The 16211-nt window shown below is 36.6% G+C and overlaps 2 protein-coding genes across 8 annotated transcripts in view; one reads left to right on the top strand and one right to left on the bottom strand.

The window, feature by feature from the left end:
* The first annotated feature begins 18 nt into the window (after positions 1 to 18).
* Positions 19 to 7200, top strand: ETFRF1 (electron transfer flavoprotein regulatory factor 1). Of its 2 annotated transcripts, none has more exons than XM_032287266.1 (3): positions 19 to 114; positions 6107 to 6194; positions 6278 to 7200. In XM_032287266.1, exons 2-3 carry the CDS (start codon positions 6144 to 6146, stop codon positions 6497 to 6499), a joined length of 273 nt encoding a protein of 90 aa, XP_032143157.1. In that variant the 5' UTR covers positions 19 to 114; positions 6107 to 6143; the 3' UTR covers positions 6500 to 7200. The 2 variants fall into 2 exon arrangements, with proteins under 2 accessions (XP_032143157.1, XP_032143159.1); XM_032287268.1 differs by having other exon boundaries at positions 77 to 170; positions 6105 to 6194.
* A 214-nt stretch (positions 7201 to 7414) lies between these two features.
* KRAS (KRAS proto-oncogene, GTPase) overlaps positions 7415 to 16211 on the bottom strand; it is a 50950-nt gene continuing 42153 nt past the window's right edge. For 5 of the 6 annotated variants that reach the window (XM_032287257.1, XM_032287242.1, XM_032287221.1 and 2 more), the window contains one exon: positions 7415 to 12060. Coding sequence is in view for 3 of the 6 variants with exons in the window: in XM_032287242.1 (XP_032143133.1) it covers positions 11944 to 12060 (117 nt within the window). In the remaining 3 variants the exon portion in view is untranslated. Of the gene's footprint in view, positions 12061 to 15087; positions 15089 to 16211 lie in introns of all 6 variants that reach the window. The other variant, XM_032287261.1, reaches the window with a different exon arrangement.

Here is a 16211-nt window from a genome sequence, read left to right as displayed (position 1 = left end):
GCCCCGCCCCCTTCATGACAGCTTGCCCCACCTCTCCCAACCCCGCCCAGCTTCGCAGTCGACGGACTGAGGGTCGAAGTGTTCGAGGCTTTTACTGCTCCGGCATGCGGAAAAGTGCGTGAGTGCCGCCGCCGGGGAGGTTTGTTCGGTTCCTGGATTCTGGGGTCTGGAGACTAAGTGTGCTCTGGGCGAGGACCTCCGGGTGTGGGGAAGAGGGTTCCGAGCGTCTCTGACGTTGACAGATTATTTCCTAGAGTGTGTTGGTGGGTGATCTTTCAGTGAGGGTTTCGACAAGGAAGGGAACCGGCTTGCGACTGGTTCAAGCAGCGGACACCCGGTGGGCGGCCTGGGCCACTGCAGTTTAGGCCAGCAGGGGGATGGGGCTCGTTTGGCGATTTAAAGAGGGAAGTAAGTTGGCTCCAGGAAGGTTGATTATTTTAAGATTAATGACCTTCGGATTCCTCTCTGCTCTATTGTTTACTTTCTGTGCAGCGTAAGTGTCCTTTTTTCTAAGAGCGCCCTAAGCAAAAATTGAAAATGAAGCAATTCCTGGGTAAAATATTCCTTAACATGAAGATCGCTGAGGCCCCAAAAACTTATTAGTTTCCCAAGGTCACAGACGAATTGTACTAACCAGTAACACAAGCTTCAGAATTTCAGTCTCCTCCCACATGAAGGAACGCCGGCACCGTACACCAACAGGAAAACTAGAATTAAGTGAGGCTGTTCTCCTCAAGCCCGACTGAGTTCTCTATAATTTTAGGGCATACCTGCACCCTGTTTTAGCATTATGAGACCTGAAATACTTCTAAATTACTGGCACCATTTCTCATCTCTGAATTCTAAGTTTAGAATGCTCGATCCCTTCCAATGTTACTGACCACATGCATTATTCATAAATAGTAGGACCAAGCTAGTCTTTGTGAGTTAAAGTGTTGTCATCCCCATTGTAACAAATCCAGGTTGTGTAGTATTTATTAGTATTTCACATCCATATCCTGGTAGCAAGATGAAAACATTTTAATAGCGACTTTGTACAGAGTTCTTATTCAGTTTACTGTAGCTATTTGATATGGAAGTTAAGGTTTCCTTTTAAATTAGTTTCAGTAAAACTAATGTTTAATGATAAAACACCTCAGTCAACTCAAATTAGGATTGATGGGGGTAAGGAGATGGTACAGTAATTCCAAGGTACCTTAAAATAGTGGGCTTTTAGAGGACAGGCTTTACTGAAGCTCTCACTCTACCTCATGGGGAAGAATGATTAACAACCTTAGGCACCATCACCCCCAACAAGATGACAATTCTCCATTAGCCCAGAACTGGAACTGGTTAAGTCTTAACTCAGCGTAGGATTACTGGGGGGAAAAAAGCTATTAATAGGCACTGCATCCTCTCTCTCATCCAGCCCACACCTCCAAGTTTTCAGAATCATAGGGGGCTTCAGTCCTTAACTCACTTGGCTCTTAAAACAGTAACCTCCATAACTTCATGCACAGTTCAGGAGCAGCCCCAGGGCCCTGCTGAACTCAATTTGTTTATTCACTACTTTGTGAACCCAAGGAGACCTATTTCTCTTAATAGCTAAAATAAACCTAAATGCTTCAAGGTAAACTGCATTAATTCATATAAGTTAACATATCAAAGAAAAACAAATGTACCTTAGCCAAACTAGTTACATTTTTTCTAGGCGAGTCTTTTATAATACATAATTTGTAAAAAGACCAACAACTAAAAAGGACAACTTAAGCCAGGTCCCTAAAAGCTTTCAAAATTACAAATTGTGAATTAAATGAAGCTGTGCTGTTTGTCAGGCATTAAACAGGTTATAGTTTGCAATTTGAAATTACATCTATGTAGATTTAATTTTAAATTATGTGAAAAGCACATGGTTCCTAAGTGGTGTTTTTTTGTTTTGAGATAGGGTCTCAAAATGAATTCTATCCAGGCAGGAGTGGTGGCACAATCATGGCACACTATAGCCTCAACCTCCTGGGCTCAAGTGATCCTCCCACCTCAGCCTCCAAATGGCTAAGACTACAAGCACAGGCCACCATGCCTGGCTAAATTTTTTTTTTTTTTTTTTTTTTTTTTTTTACTTTTAGTAGAGATGAGATCTCACTGTGTTGCCCAGGCTGGCCTCAAATTCCTAAGCTCAAGCCATCCTCCTACCCTGGCCTCCCAAAGTGCTGAGATTACAGGTATAAGCCACCATACCCAGCATAAGAATCATTCTTCAATAAGATTATTTCACACTGGCAATGGCTGTCTGCCAAAAGAAAAAAAAAAGTTTAAAAAATGAAGTAGTTAATATAGTGGGTTAAATACCCTCATCTAATTTTACTCCCTTCCAAAACTACTAAATCTATAGTAAAATGATAAAAAAAAAAATTGGAAAAATGGGGACAGGAGAAAACAGCAATAAAACATCAGCAGCTGGAAAACAGGAGAATGAATGTGACTTGGCACACCAGAAAAACCCAATTTACTCTGCAAAATTCTCAAAAGGCACTGAAACAGGGGCCATAAAATTGGAAATGAAGAACGTAATAAAACAGACTACATGAAAGCTATTTGAGAAACGCCTCTAAGTAACTCTACCACCTTACTCCCATAGAAGACTAGAGGCTTATTTCTGGACAAAGTATTACTAGACCCTGGACTGGGGCATCCTCAGGCATTCTAGAGTTCATGAGAAGCACACTGGAAACAAAATTAAGTGAATTTAGGTATATACAGTGCTGGATACAGGACTTACATTCCTCTTTCATTTTTAATGCTTAATAGACAAATCCTTAGAAGGCTGGAAGACTCTACTCTGGGGAACTGACCAGCCCAGGAGGAGCAATCCAAGATACATGCGTGTAATCCCAGCACTTTGGAAGGCCGGGGCAGGCGAATCATGAGGTCAGGAGTTCAAGATCAGCCTAACCAACATTGTGAAACCCCGTCTCTACTAAAAATACAGAAATTAGCTGGGCATGGTGGCACGTGTCTGTAATTTAGCTATTCAGGAGGCTGAGGCAGGAGAATCACTTGGACCCATGTGGCAGAGGTTGCAGTGAGCCGAGATCACCCCACTGCACTCCAGCCTGGGCAATAGAGTGAGAGACTTGGTCTCCAAAACAAAACAAAACAAGATACTGACATCAGAGGTTCCCCAGTAAAGACCTACTCAGAGCACCCTAAGTGCAGCTCAAAGTCTATAAGCTTCCCACATATACAGATCTAAAAAGCATTTTTGTCTTTTCACTCATATGAGTAGACAGAAAAGAATGATCAGACTGGAAGAAAGCTCAGAAGTGATAGAGACAAAAGCAAGCAGAAAAGCAATTTGAAGTAATAGAAAATTTCAAGAAAGCAAGTATCAGTGAACTTGGAAAGAAAATAGGCCTACATAGTATGCTTGTTATGTGTATTAGCTCATAAATAGTAATAAGGACAATTTTACAGGTATTAATGTAGAAGTAATATTGGTTCTGGCGTGATTTTTTTTCTCTCCTAAGAGGAGCCTGAAAAGCAGTAAATTTATGACCTTCGGCAAGAAAAGGTCTTGGCTTCACTGCTATGCTGGCAGCAACTGCCTTTCAGGTTTTTTCATTTATTCAAGTGTATATTCCCAGGGTTCCCTCCCCAGAGAGGCATACCCCAAGTTCTGTGCAGCCATTGACTGGGGGCAGGTAGAGTACCTATGCTACCCACGAGTTGGCAGCCTTTAGATCAATTTCTACTTCCATGTGTTATCTCAGCATCTCTTAGCTCTATTCTTAGACTTTTGCTGGCATTTCTATTTTAAGTTTTGCTGAAGTAGAATTGATAATGAATTACACTTATACAATTTGATAAATTTGGTTCATATATATACACATCTATATCTGCCTATTTATAGATATATATGAACTATATAGTATATATACTGCATATAGTATACATGTAATTTGTGTTACCATGGCCAGAAATCAGTAGACTGGCACCTCTATTTGTAAATATATATATATTATAAATAGAGGCACCATTGCACTCCAGCCTGGGCAACAAGAGCAGAGCTCCCCCTCACAAAAATAATCAAAGTGTGTGTGTCTGTGTGTGTGTGTGTTGTGCCCGGGTGTGGTGTCTTACACCTGTAATTCTAGCATTTTGGGAGGCCGAAGTGGTGGCCAGATCACAAGGTCAGTAGATCAAGACCATCCTGGCCAACATGGTAAAACCCCATCTCTACTAAAATTAAAAAAAAAAAAAAAAAAAAAAAAACAGGCATGGTGGCCAGCACCTGTAGTCCCAACTACTCGGGAGGCTGAGGCAGGAGAATCGCTTGAACCCAGGAGGTGGAGGTTGCAGTTAGCCAAGATCGTGCCACCGCACTCCAGCCTGGGTGACAGAGACTCTGTCTCAAAAACAAAACAAAACAAAAAACAAAAACTGCTTCCTGCTTGCCCTTCGGAATAATTCAGTCCAAAAGCCATTATGTGGGGCTGAGCAAGGTAGGCATCTGGGGAAGGGACGTGTTGAGAGAAAGGCTGGCAAGGTAGCGCAGCAGGGGGTACGGAGCCCAAATGCAGTGAGTAGGGCCTCTGGAAGTAAGGGACTGTGCACAGCAGCAGCCCAGCAGGGGATGAGGAGGGTGTCCTGTTAGGGTGAAGGAAATGGTGGCACAGGTTTTTGGAGTGGGAACAAAAGGTGAGCCTTATCCACAAGGGAGGAAGTGGTGCAGCGTAAGTTGCTTGAGCCCAAGAGGGGTAGGCTAGGGGAAAGGAGTAATGAGAAGACAACGCATGTAGGATGGTGGCAGTGGCACTCTGACATTAGGTGGCAGAGCTCAGGGAGTAGAGTGTGTGCTGAATGGTGACAGCAACAGGAATTTGATTACATAGTAAGAGGAGTGATAATTATAAAAAGTAAATTTATTAAGGACAAGTAGGAACCAGACTTACTGTTGGACAAGAGTATTCAACCCATGTAAAGAGGGGAAATGAAAATAAACCCTGTAGTATTGGAACTGAATGTTAGGTATCAGAGTATATGGAGATTAACATAAAAAATACAACAGAACACCAAAATCTGCATGTTTTATACACTTGCAGCTTTGTCACTTAGAGGACCTGGGAACAGACAGTCCCATGGTAATTAGCATTTCTAGCACCCAGAATTTGGTTTCTAAAACATTCCATCCAGATTATATTTTCTAAATGCTATTGTCCATTAAAAGGACTAGGTTCCTTGGAGAAATAATTTTATAATAGACAATATTAGCAAACACGACTTTAATTGGGTAATCAAAATTAACATCAATCACAATGGAACAAATTTCAATTGCATCCACCTGATAGGATGCAGTGTTAAACACTCACTATTTAATCCCACAACTCTGACGGGTAGTGGGAATTATTTTCTAGGTTTAGGCTGTCATGGTGCCTTTATGGAGCCTCCTCTCCTCAATAGCATTAACACATTACACAGAAAGAAGCATGATTTCTCTCACTGGATGTCACCTGTTCCTCAGGGACACCCTCTTACAGGTTTTTTCTGGCCTCTTCACCACCAATCTTATTGCGCATCTACTGTTCCAACCTGCTTAACTCACTCAGTTTCTGCTAGTTTTTAAGCCTCCCTTTGGATAAGCACCAATCGAGATTTGATCAGGCCTCTGCTCAATGCCCGTCCAATGGGTCTGGACTTGCCTAGAGAGCAGGGTAAAGATAATCTTTTTTTTTTGATGATAAGCAAAACTCAGGCTCAGCAAAGGTAAATCATCTGTACATTATGCAGCTGGGATTTAAATCTAGTTCTAACTCACTCCACTGTGGCGAAAAAGGAGGTATACCTACCTATCTGTGACAATCCACTTTCTCTCTCATTTACTTCATACGACTTCTCACAATCGTTAACTGTCTTCTTTGCTTATTATGCCTCCTGTAGGAAAAGTTAATTCTGTGACAGCAGGTTATTTTATCTGATGTGTTTATAACTATATCCCAGTAAATGGAACAAAAAAAGTTCTCAAGAAATATTTATTGAATGTAAAAAAAAGTTAGTTTTCTTAATATAGATAACCTTTTCTCTTTCTAAGACTACAGTGCAGCTAACTGCAAATTTTCCTTTTCTTTAGGTATGTTATGCATAAAAGTGGATAATTTACAGGATAAATGAAAATGGCCAATTCTTTAAGAGGAGAAGTATTAAATCTTTATAAAAATGTAAGTAATCATGTTGCCAATTTTATAAAACTGTTATTATATGACATGGATTGTTTAGAAATATACAATCTTTCTTTTTGAAGCTGCTGTATCTTGGACGAGACTATCCAAAAGGAGCAGACTATTTTAAAAGGCGTTTGAAGAATGTTTTCCTTAAAAACAAAGATGTGAAGAATCCAGAGAAGATCAAAGAACTTATTGCACAGGGCGAATTTGTAATGAAAGAGCTAGAAGCCTTATACTTCCTTAGGAAATACAGAGCTATGAAGCAACGCTATTATTCAGATACCAACAAAACTACTTGATCATTACTACCTTAATTTAGCTGACAATCAGTGCCAGCTGTTTATGTATATCAGCTATTGTAAAATAATTCTAACTTAAAATGGGAAGATCAAAAATCCGTGAGCTGCCCTACTGAACTAAGTAGGTTTCAGCTTCTGTTCATACTGAGAGATTTATCACCAACTTTATGCTCAATTTTGATACGAAGATAGCAATTTAACTATACTACCACTTATAATGAGCACCCAATTTTGAATGAAAATATACACTTAATTCTGTAACTTAATAGGACTTAGCCAATTATTTTTAACTTATTTCTCCATTTTACTGATCAGAATGCCATTTACTGAACATTGAGAATAAGCAAAATAATTTCTTACACACTTATTTCTCTTACTTTTTGAAATGAATCCCTTATTTTTTCACTGAATTTGGTACATTAACTGCACATATTCAGGGCTCACTACAAAATAAACAGTTCCTGGTAATGATTTAAATGTAGTTATAGAAGTAATAATATGTATGGAGTCATTACTTCTGCCTTGAAATAGTCTGCTGGTGACAGGCATTACATACATAACTATTCAATTAATTATTTCCATTATTAATGTTATTGCTGCTACCTTTGGGCCTAAAACCAAATTACCTGTTGTGTATCAATTACCTTCTTTGATAAAAGGAAATAAATAATGTTATTCTATTATTTTGTCATAAAGGCCAACTTGTTTTGCATCTACTTCTAAATATGGTTTTAAATTTAAGCAAACACACCTTGACAAAGTATCCACAGCACCTTTTATAAATAAAGGATATTTCTAACTTACAAGCTGCATAAAAGATTCACTGGTATACTACAGTGTCTATGGCTTATAAAGTATTCCATATCCATTTTGGGGCAAACAGTTCAAATTCCATGAAGAAATAAACACTCATAGTCACTGTAACTATTTTTATTACATTACAATAATTAGGAGTAGTACAGTTCATGACAAAAATATTACAAATTTTAGATCACTTCACAGCACATACTCCTATAAACATTTAAAAGTTAATTTCAATTAAAAGAGTGGTCATTTTTAATGTTTGATATGACCAACATTCCTAGGTCAGCGCAACCAAATGATGGAAAACAACTGGATCACACTGCATATGTCCCACAAAAGAAAGCACAATGTACAAAATGTGCATGTTTCAGTTTACACTATACAAAAATAGTTAAAATACATTCCAGGTAAACATGTTACATTAAGAAATAGTACTAGTAAGAAATTGGCACTCAAAAGGAAAAATGCAAAAGTATTTTCAACATGAAAACACAAGACAGTGGAATTGGAAACTTTGGGATAAAACACTGTAACCCAGGTAGCTCTAATGGGGGAAAAGGGGAGAGATGGGCCCTCAACATTTCTGCAGATAACTTTTTTTTTTCCCTAAATTCATCTAAATTACCTATCATTATCCCAAACAGGCACTTCAAACTATTAAACTAAAACACAAATCTTAATCTAGTTATGACTATTCCTCAATAACTCATCTGAGTATCTTTAGAAAGAAATTTTCATTTTCTGACAGCTATCAGTTGTATGCTATTCAATTTCTCAATGCAGAATTCATGCTTTTTCAGTATTAACACAGAAGTTATCAAATATAAATTCAGCTTTAAAGTAACTGCTGGGTTCTAAAAAACATTACTACATAATTATCAAAAAATCATTACTTTTTGACAAATGGAAATCTTCAGATAGTTTTTACTATTTAAAAAAATCCCCTAAACTGTGTAGATACTGTTTGAAGAAAACATGGTTAGAAGAAAAAAAAAAAAATCACTGGAATACAAATGAGATGAACTTGTGCAAACTGTAACTTAACATGCCCCACAGTTTATATATATATTAGGACAAAATTGTGCAACGGTGGCAACAGTTTTGATAACCTATAAAAGTTAGGTTCTAAGTTCCTATGCAGTGTGACTCAGTTAAAATAGAGCCTAGAATGCCTAATTGGGAATATTCACTCAAATGATACAGTATATCTGCTATATTCTTCCACAAAATGTTAATGCCTAAGACTATGTAATTTAGCAATTTTTAAAAACTTCAACAAGGATTTTTAAGGCTGTAATAATTAGATAACATTTATTTCTAGAATTCTTCCCCCCTTTTTAAAATCTCTACAAAAACCTTTTGTTAAACCATTCAAAGTTCACATAATAAAAGGTAATTACCACTACCTTAAAAAAAATGCCCATCTACATCAAAAATTCAAGAGGCCTAAATATCCCCTCATAAGCACTGCAGTTCCTGAAGTATGGCCATTTCTTTCTGTGCAGAAACAAGAGGTACTGTTTAAGTCTTAACACCCTACCTAAACAATGTCCCATAGATCTGTAGTTTAGCATAGCATTTCAGAAATCATTTTTACATAGAAGTTTCCTTGTCTGTGAACTAGTTCAGCACCTGTTTATTTGTACCCAGATAAAACTATTGATTTTTAAGTCTATTTTAATTATGTGGAGAAAGCTGGAATATTACACATTTGGGAATTTTAATATGAGTATCTGGCATACACCTTAATGTGTACAGTAATTGTCCCAATAGAATCACATAGTTATGCCAAATAAAAAACAATATAATCAAGTTTATTTCTTTAAAACAATGAAGTGATTTACCTAAAGTAGCTCGACCAAAGAGTTGCACTGGAATCATAGCAAAACAATTACAGAACTGGCAGAACCTTAGAGACCAAACCCCTTCTTTGCAAAACTAAAATACACATTGTGTTATCTCTGGGTCATATGCCAAAGGCCTTACTAAGATATTACAGACCATGCTAGCACTACCTAAGGACTGGGATTATGTCTCTTGCTTGGGGATACCATATACCCAGTGCCTTGTGCAGTGACTGGCAACTGGTAGGCACTCAATAAATATTTGCTGAATAAATGAGTTCTGCAAAACAGCTTTATGAGGCTGAGGCGGGCAAATCACTTGAGGTCAGGAGTTCAAAACCAGCCTGGCCAATAGGGTGAAACCACATCTCTACTAAAAATACAAAAAGTAGCCAAGCATGATGGCACATGCCTGTAATCCCAGCTACTCGGGAGGCCAAGGCACGAGAATCACTTGAGCCTGGGAAACGGAGGTTGCAGTGGGCCAAGATAGCGCCACTGCATTCCAGCCTGGGTGACAGAGTGAGACTCTGTCTCAAAAAACAAACAAAACAAAAGAAACTAAGCTTTATGAATTTAAGTATTTTTCATCTTAAGAAGATGTCTGGTTATTAAAACAATGGAATGTATTACCGTTGCCAGGGGTAGTCCTAGTTATAGATTACCTAAGGAATCATTTCAGCACTATCTTTATTAAGTTATCCTTCTATCAGATAAAGTCTGTCTATTCCTACCAGGTTTAAAAATTCCTACTGTTGCTAATGAATTGGGCAGCAAAGAGATGTTCAAAGGATCAGCAACCACCTGAAAATTAGCTATAAGGTCAAATCCCATTATGATATCTGTCAGATTCTTTTCAGCCCTGAGAAAATAAGATGTAGGGCTCAAAATTTTGATGTGACTTAATGGGAAACCTTCATGGAGATATCCACAAGAGCAGTAAATCTTATGGTTAGGGGAATTACAAGTATTAAAACTGCATCAAGTCATGGGGCATGTGGACGGCAGGCAGGCAAAAGGACACTAATACAGAAGGAGAGTCCTAAAACAAGAATGGATATTCAAATATAAACTTCACCTCTTGCACAATTTTGCCCAAGACTGGCATTGAAGATGGTAACATAGGTTAAAAAGTTACAGATTGTGCTCAGCTTGAAAAATAAGTGTATCCTATGTAAACAGAATATAAATCACACAGTTGTAAAAAAGCTAAGAGTTTGAGATGACTTCTTTTAACATGAAGAAATGGATAGCAAATGATTTCCTCAAAATCAGAGTCCTAAAAGACACCTATCTAGAACCTAAGTCACCTTCCTCCTAGTCCAGTGATATTTTCACCTCACCACACCATCTCACTTCATATATTTTAAAATAAGTGACATTGTAAATGTATTAAAAGGATTGTTTTTATTCATATTTATGTTTAAAGCATTATTCTTAAATATGGATCAGACTTTAAAAGTGTTTATGAAATGTTAATTTAACCAGTGTTAAGAGAACTAGCCAAACCTAGAGATTTTAAAACTTCTTCACTTCATTGTTTAAAACAAATTAATGTCTTGGCACACCATCACCCCAAAATCTCAGCTTTTGAGTTAATATTTAAAAGTAATTTTTAAAAAAGAGTTTGTTTTCTTAAAAACAAAAGTGATGCTCTTGATTTGTCAGCAAGATCACATTCCAGACTCTCCTAATCCCTCCCCATTTTGACCAACCAATGCATGACAACACTGCATGACCGTGGGGACACAGCCCATGCTGTGACACTCTCTATGAAAGCTCAAAGGTTCACACAAGGCCTGGGCCTTGCAACCTTTGTCTCTTCAATACCTACTAAGCTATAACTGGCCCAAATAAACTTTAGTATCACCAGCAGACTTAAAACTATCTTCAAAGACTGAAGTTGAAGAAAAGATTATACTATGAAAGAGCAATCTGACACAGGGAGACTACATTTAATTCCTATAATTTTTAATACATGTTAAATTCTTTTCAATTATTATAAAAATTTAGTAGCGTGTAAATATAGCCCCAAAATGGTTGCTACACTCCCCATTTCATACTGGGTCTGCCTTAACAGGAAAAGCTATTAGGAGTCTTTATAGTAATTTATCTAATGTGAAAAGGAAATGGCCTTATAATAGTTTCCATTGCCTTGTAATTTTTTTCCATTTTTTTTCTTTTTATAGAAAAAATATAATATTTTTGGGAGGGTGACCATGACTAACAGCAGTGGAAAGGGAAACAAAACCTTTGTGAACAGTGTAACTTTACATTCATCAGGGATGACAAACTATAGGACATGATGCCTAGAAGAATCACCAGGAAGCCCATAAATTTGTGTTCCCTCAATGTTTGAGTAAAACCAGTTATAAAGCCTCAAATGAAATTATAATTAGTAATTAATCCATTTAGGGGACTAGATAAGACACAGAATAGGGATGATTCAAAAGCTTCATTAATTTGTTTCACACCAACGTTCACAATTGGTAAGAAAAATAGGAAGTAATCAACTGCATGCACCAAAAACCCCAAGACAGAAATCTTAGGTATTCAGTTTCTTTTTCACAGGCATTGCTAGTTCAAAAACCAAAACTCTGGGAATACTGGCACTTAGAGGAAAAAAAAAATTTCCACTGTCATTTTAAAATAAGCATTTAAGGTAAAAGCTAACAGTCTGCATGGAGCAGGGAAAAAAAAATTAGGTAATGCTAAAACAAATGCTAATAATTTAGTGTAATGTACAAAAATTACCACTTTTACTAGTATGCCTTAAGAAAAAAGTACAAATTGTATTTACATAATTACACACTTTGTCTTTGACTTCTTTTTCTTCTTTTTACCATCTTTGCTCATCTTTTCTTTATGTTTTCGAATTTCTCGAACTAATGTATAGAAGGCATCATCAACACCCTGAAATACATAAAAAGTATTAAAATGTGAATATATATGATGGCTTCATGTGTACAAGTTACAGATTTCCATTTATTAATGGAAACAATATTGAGAAAGGATTCTTTATGTTTCTCTTCAGGCAACTGAATATATATTACATATATTAGACTTTCGGATTCTTAAATGTAATTTGCACAGATATTTTGTCAATATTATAAACAGGAACACTAACTTTCACAATAGGCAAGGATAATCAATGGCACAGAATTTTAAATAAGGTAATGACTTTTTCACAGGAGATCTTAATTTGCTACTATTTTTTTCCACATTGGCAAACCTCAGTCACCAAAATCCAAATGCATTTGTGTTTGTGTGTGTGTGTGTACACTTAATTGTCCTTGTGTTTCTGGACTTTCGATATAAGCCATATGCAGCTGTAAACTATTTTCATAAATCTTCACACACAGTAACAGTATTTGAGCTATACTTACGTAAAATCCAATGGATTTAATATTTACCAGGAAGTAAACAGTATTCAAACATCCTATTCCAATAATTTATTAAGAAGTAAACAGTATCTTAACATATTATTTCAGTTGTCAAATAACATATATTAAGGGATTCGTTTCAATTCATATATTTATCAATTAAAAAAAAAAAGGTTTAAAGAGACCACAACACAGGATAATACCACTTTAAAAAACCTAATACCTCAGATTTGTGGAGAAATCAGCTAAATCATTTGAAAGGTCTTGTGGTTTACCAATTTGGAGGAGATTCTCTCTTTATTCCATAAAGTTTTAATTTCTGTTTAATACATTAGGTATTCAAAAGCTTGCCATATAAGGCCAAATATCCTGCCTTCAGAGTTAAAGAGTCATTGTGACCACCATCTATTTATGATTAACGTTCAAGGTTGTTTAAATTTAATGGCTAAAAGTGATTTTAAGCCATAAAAATTTTCAGCCTAATAATCAACAGTGTGAAAAATGGCAGTCTAAAAGTGGGAGAACAGTAGATTTTAAACCTGCAATACTTAAATTATGCCAGATCCATACACAAGCCAATTCTTGTCATGTCTCCACTTAAAAGTATAAATAAAAGCAAAAAAAAAAAAAAAAAAAAGAAAAAATATAATTCTCTCTGTATTTTAAAGCCTGTTCAACTGAGTAGTAACTATAAAAAGAAAATTTGTTAACCTCACAATATACTTCCAAACCTAGGCAGCAGAGGGAGTCTTAGAAACAAATACCCAACATATCAAGTTGTATAAATCAACCCACTTGAAGAACAATGAAAGCTGGGTTTTTACTCATTGTAATCAGTTCTGTGGATAATATAAATTATGTAAATAAATATAAAAATTATACATGTAAAAATATTCAAGTTATATTATCTTAAAATTAATTTAAAATGTTAAGTGGGCTGGCTACGGTGGCTCATGCCTGTAATCTCAGCACTTTGGGAGGTTGAAGTGGGTGGATCACTTGAGGTCAGGAGTTTGAGACCAGCCTGGCCCACATGGTGAAATTCCGTCTCTACTAAAAATACAAAAATTAGCTGGGCATGGTGGCAGGCGCCTGTAATCCCAGCTACTTGCAAGACTGAGGCAGGAGAATTGCTTGAACCCAGGAGGCAGAGGCTATAGTGGGCTGAGATCACACCACTGCACTCAGAGTGAGACTCCATCTCAAAAAAAAAACCCCCCAAAATGTTAAGTGATATTTCTCCTTTAAGGTACTAATAAGATTAATATTTCAAAATAATAAAATTTAGAACATGAATACTGAAAATTAGCTACAGTTAATGAATTTTCACAATAGATCTGTAATTCAGGAAAGCATGACCAGTATTTTAAGAGGTAAACAGAATGGGAATGAGAGGCTTGTCTGTAGTAAGAACTAACAGTAGGATAAAAACAGTATTAACTTATTTGAGCACTAGTGAATAAATGTCTCCAATAAAGTCCCCAAACTGCACTCATTGATGTTCCCACTTTATAATATCATGACTGATACAACACAAACATATGCTTTTGTTTCTCCCAAAGAAGAAAGGAAAAGTGGTTAAGAAATAATTTATCAGCAACACAATACCATCATCAAGGCTTGATTATATATAGGTATGTGTATGTATCTCTTTAGGCTGACCTCTTTAACACATACAGAGGAGGAAATTTCCAATGATGTAATAAAAATTATCGTGTAGCTTGCCAGCACTTGACAATTTAGAATCATAACCCTTAGAATGTGATGGGATCTTAAAAGAGGATCTAATCTAACTCCCTTACCCTGCATGAATTAATTCCCTTTGATCACATCCTTATGTAATCTATTCCATTTCTACTACTTTTTTAATGAAGAAAAATGCCAATGATACCAAAATGGTAAAGCAGAAAAAAAAAAAAATAAGAAACCATGTGATGGATACAGAGAAGACACATTTTATGGTGAAAACACAGAATTTGATAACATTACTTTCTAAGATTCTGACAAAGATTTTAGGCTCACATTGCACTGAACTCTGCTCTCTACATCATCTTATTAAAATTAAATAATTTTTACTGGGTGCAGTTGCTAACACCTACAGTCACAGCAATTTGGGAGGGTGAGGCAGGAGAATTGTCTGAGGCCAGGAGTTTGAGACCAGCCTGGGCAACATAGCAAGACCTCATCTCTATTTTAAAAATAAATAGTAAAAAAATTAATTTCAATGATGAGAGAAATATCACAATTACACAGAGCAGTGAATTCTTTTTTCTCATATGAGAACTAATCATTCTCACATACACACAAAGATCAAAGTAGTATCCCAGTAATTATTTTGGTTAAACATGATCTTTTTCAGAACTGAGAAAAGTTAATTTATATATGTTTATCATTGTCAAATAAGTTTTATTTATTCATTCATTCATTCATTCATTCATTCATTCATTCATTCATTGCTAGAGCTGGGGTCTCATTATGTTGTCCAGACTGGTCTTGAACTCCTGGCCTCAAGCAATCCTCATACCAAGTTCTGGGATTACAGGTGTGAGCCACTGACCCTGGCCCAAAATTTTTTAATTTTTACTTTTTTTTAGAGATGGAGTCTCTCTCTGTTGTCTAGGCTATAGTGCCAATGGCACCATCATAGCTCCCTTCAACTTCAAACTCTGGGCAATCCTCCTGCCTCAGCCTCCCAAGCAGCTTATACTACAAGTGCACACCACCACAATCAGCTTGTCAAATAATTTTTTTTTTTTTTTTTTTGTAGAGACAGAGTCCTGCTCTGTCGCCCAGGTGCAATCTTGCAATTCAGCTCACTGCAACCTCCACCTCCCACGTTCAAGCAGTTCTCCTGCCTAAGCCTCCAGGTAGCTGGGACTACAGGCGCACACAGCCATGCTCAGCTAATTTCTTTTTTATTTCAATAGAAACGGGGTTTCACTGTGTTGCCCAGGCTGGTCTCAAACTCCTAAGCTCAGGCAATCCACCCACCTCACGTGAGCCACTGCACCCGGCCATAAATCTTTTTTAAAAAATTTGTATTTAACTTTTAAATTTTTAATTATTACCAAGTATAGTTCTTTTTTATATAAATTACTTCCATGTCTACTAAAAAAGCAAGGATTCATCACATCAAACAATTGTGACATTCACCTATAGTCACAGTATAAAACACAATTTGCACAAATTAGAAATTTTAGAATAGTATATGCTTACACCTTTGTTTTAAATTAAAGCATAACACTTAATTTATTTTACTCTAAATGGTTCTATTCTTAAAATAATCTAATGGTGAGACAATAAGAGGAGAAAATTAAAAACCACCACCTAAATCTGGTCATGGTACTCTTATTTAAAATGTACAGCTTTTCAAACTGCATTGTTAAATTTGCAATAATTTAGAGACAGTGGTAAAATTTAACATGCAAAATTGCTTTAATTGCAAAATACTGCTTTACACAATGACACTCAAAAAATATTGAGTTCGTAAATTTCAATAAAAATTAATGCCAGTCGGCTGGGCGCGGTGGCTCAAGCCTGTAATCCCAGCACTGTGGGAGGCCGAGGTGGGTGGATCACGAGGTCAAGAGATCGAGACCATCCTGGTCAACATGGTGAAACCCCGTCTCTACTAAAAATACAAAAAATTAGCTGGGCATGGTGGCGTGTGCCTGTAATCCC

Source organism: Sapajus apella, unplaced genomic scaffold, assembly GCF_009761245.1.
Source record: "Sapajus apella isolate SASKATOON/1434 unplaced genomic scaffold, GSC_monkey_1.0 scaffold2, whole genome shotgun sequence".
Classification (NCBI taxonomy): Eukaryota; Metazoa; Chordata; class Mammalia; order Primates; family Cebidae; genus Sapajus; species Sapajus apella.
This window is presented reverse-complemented; position numbering and strand designations above follow the sequence as displayed.

Excerpts from the sequence above, each read along its gene's own strand:
- ETFRF1 (XM_032287266.1), top strand. The coding sequence starts at position 6,144 with ATGAAAATGGCCAATTCTTTAAGAGGAGAAGTATTAAATCTTTATAAA. Across the intron at positions 6,195-6,277 it reads TATTAAATCTTTATAAAAAT|CTGCTGTATCTTGGACGAGA; the intron begins GTAAGTAATCAT and ends TTCTTTTTGAAG.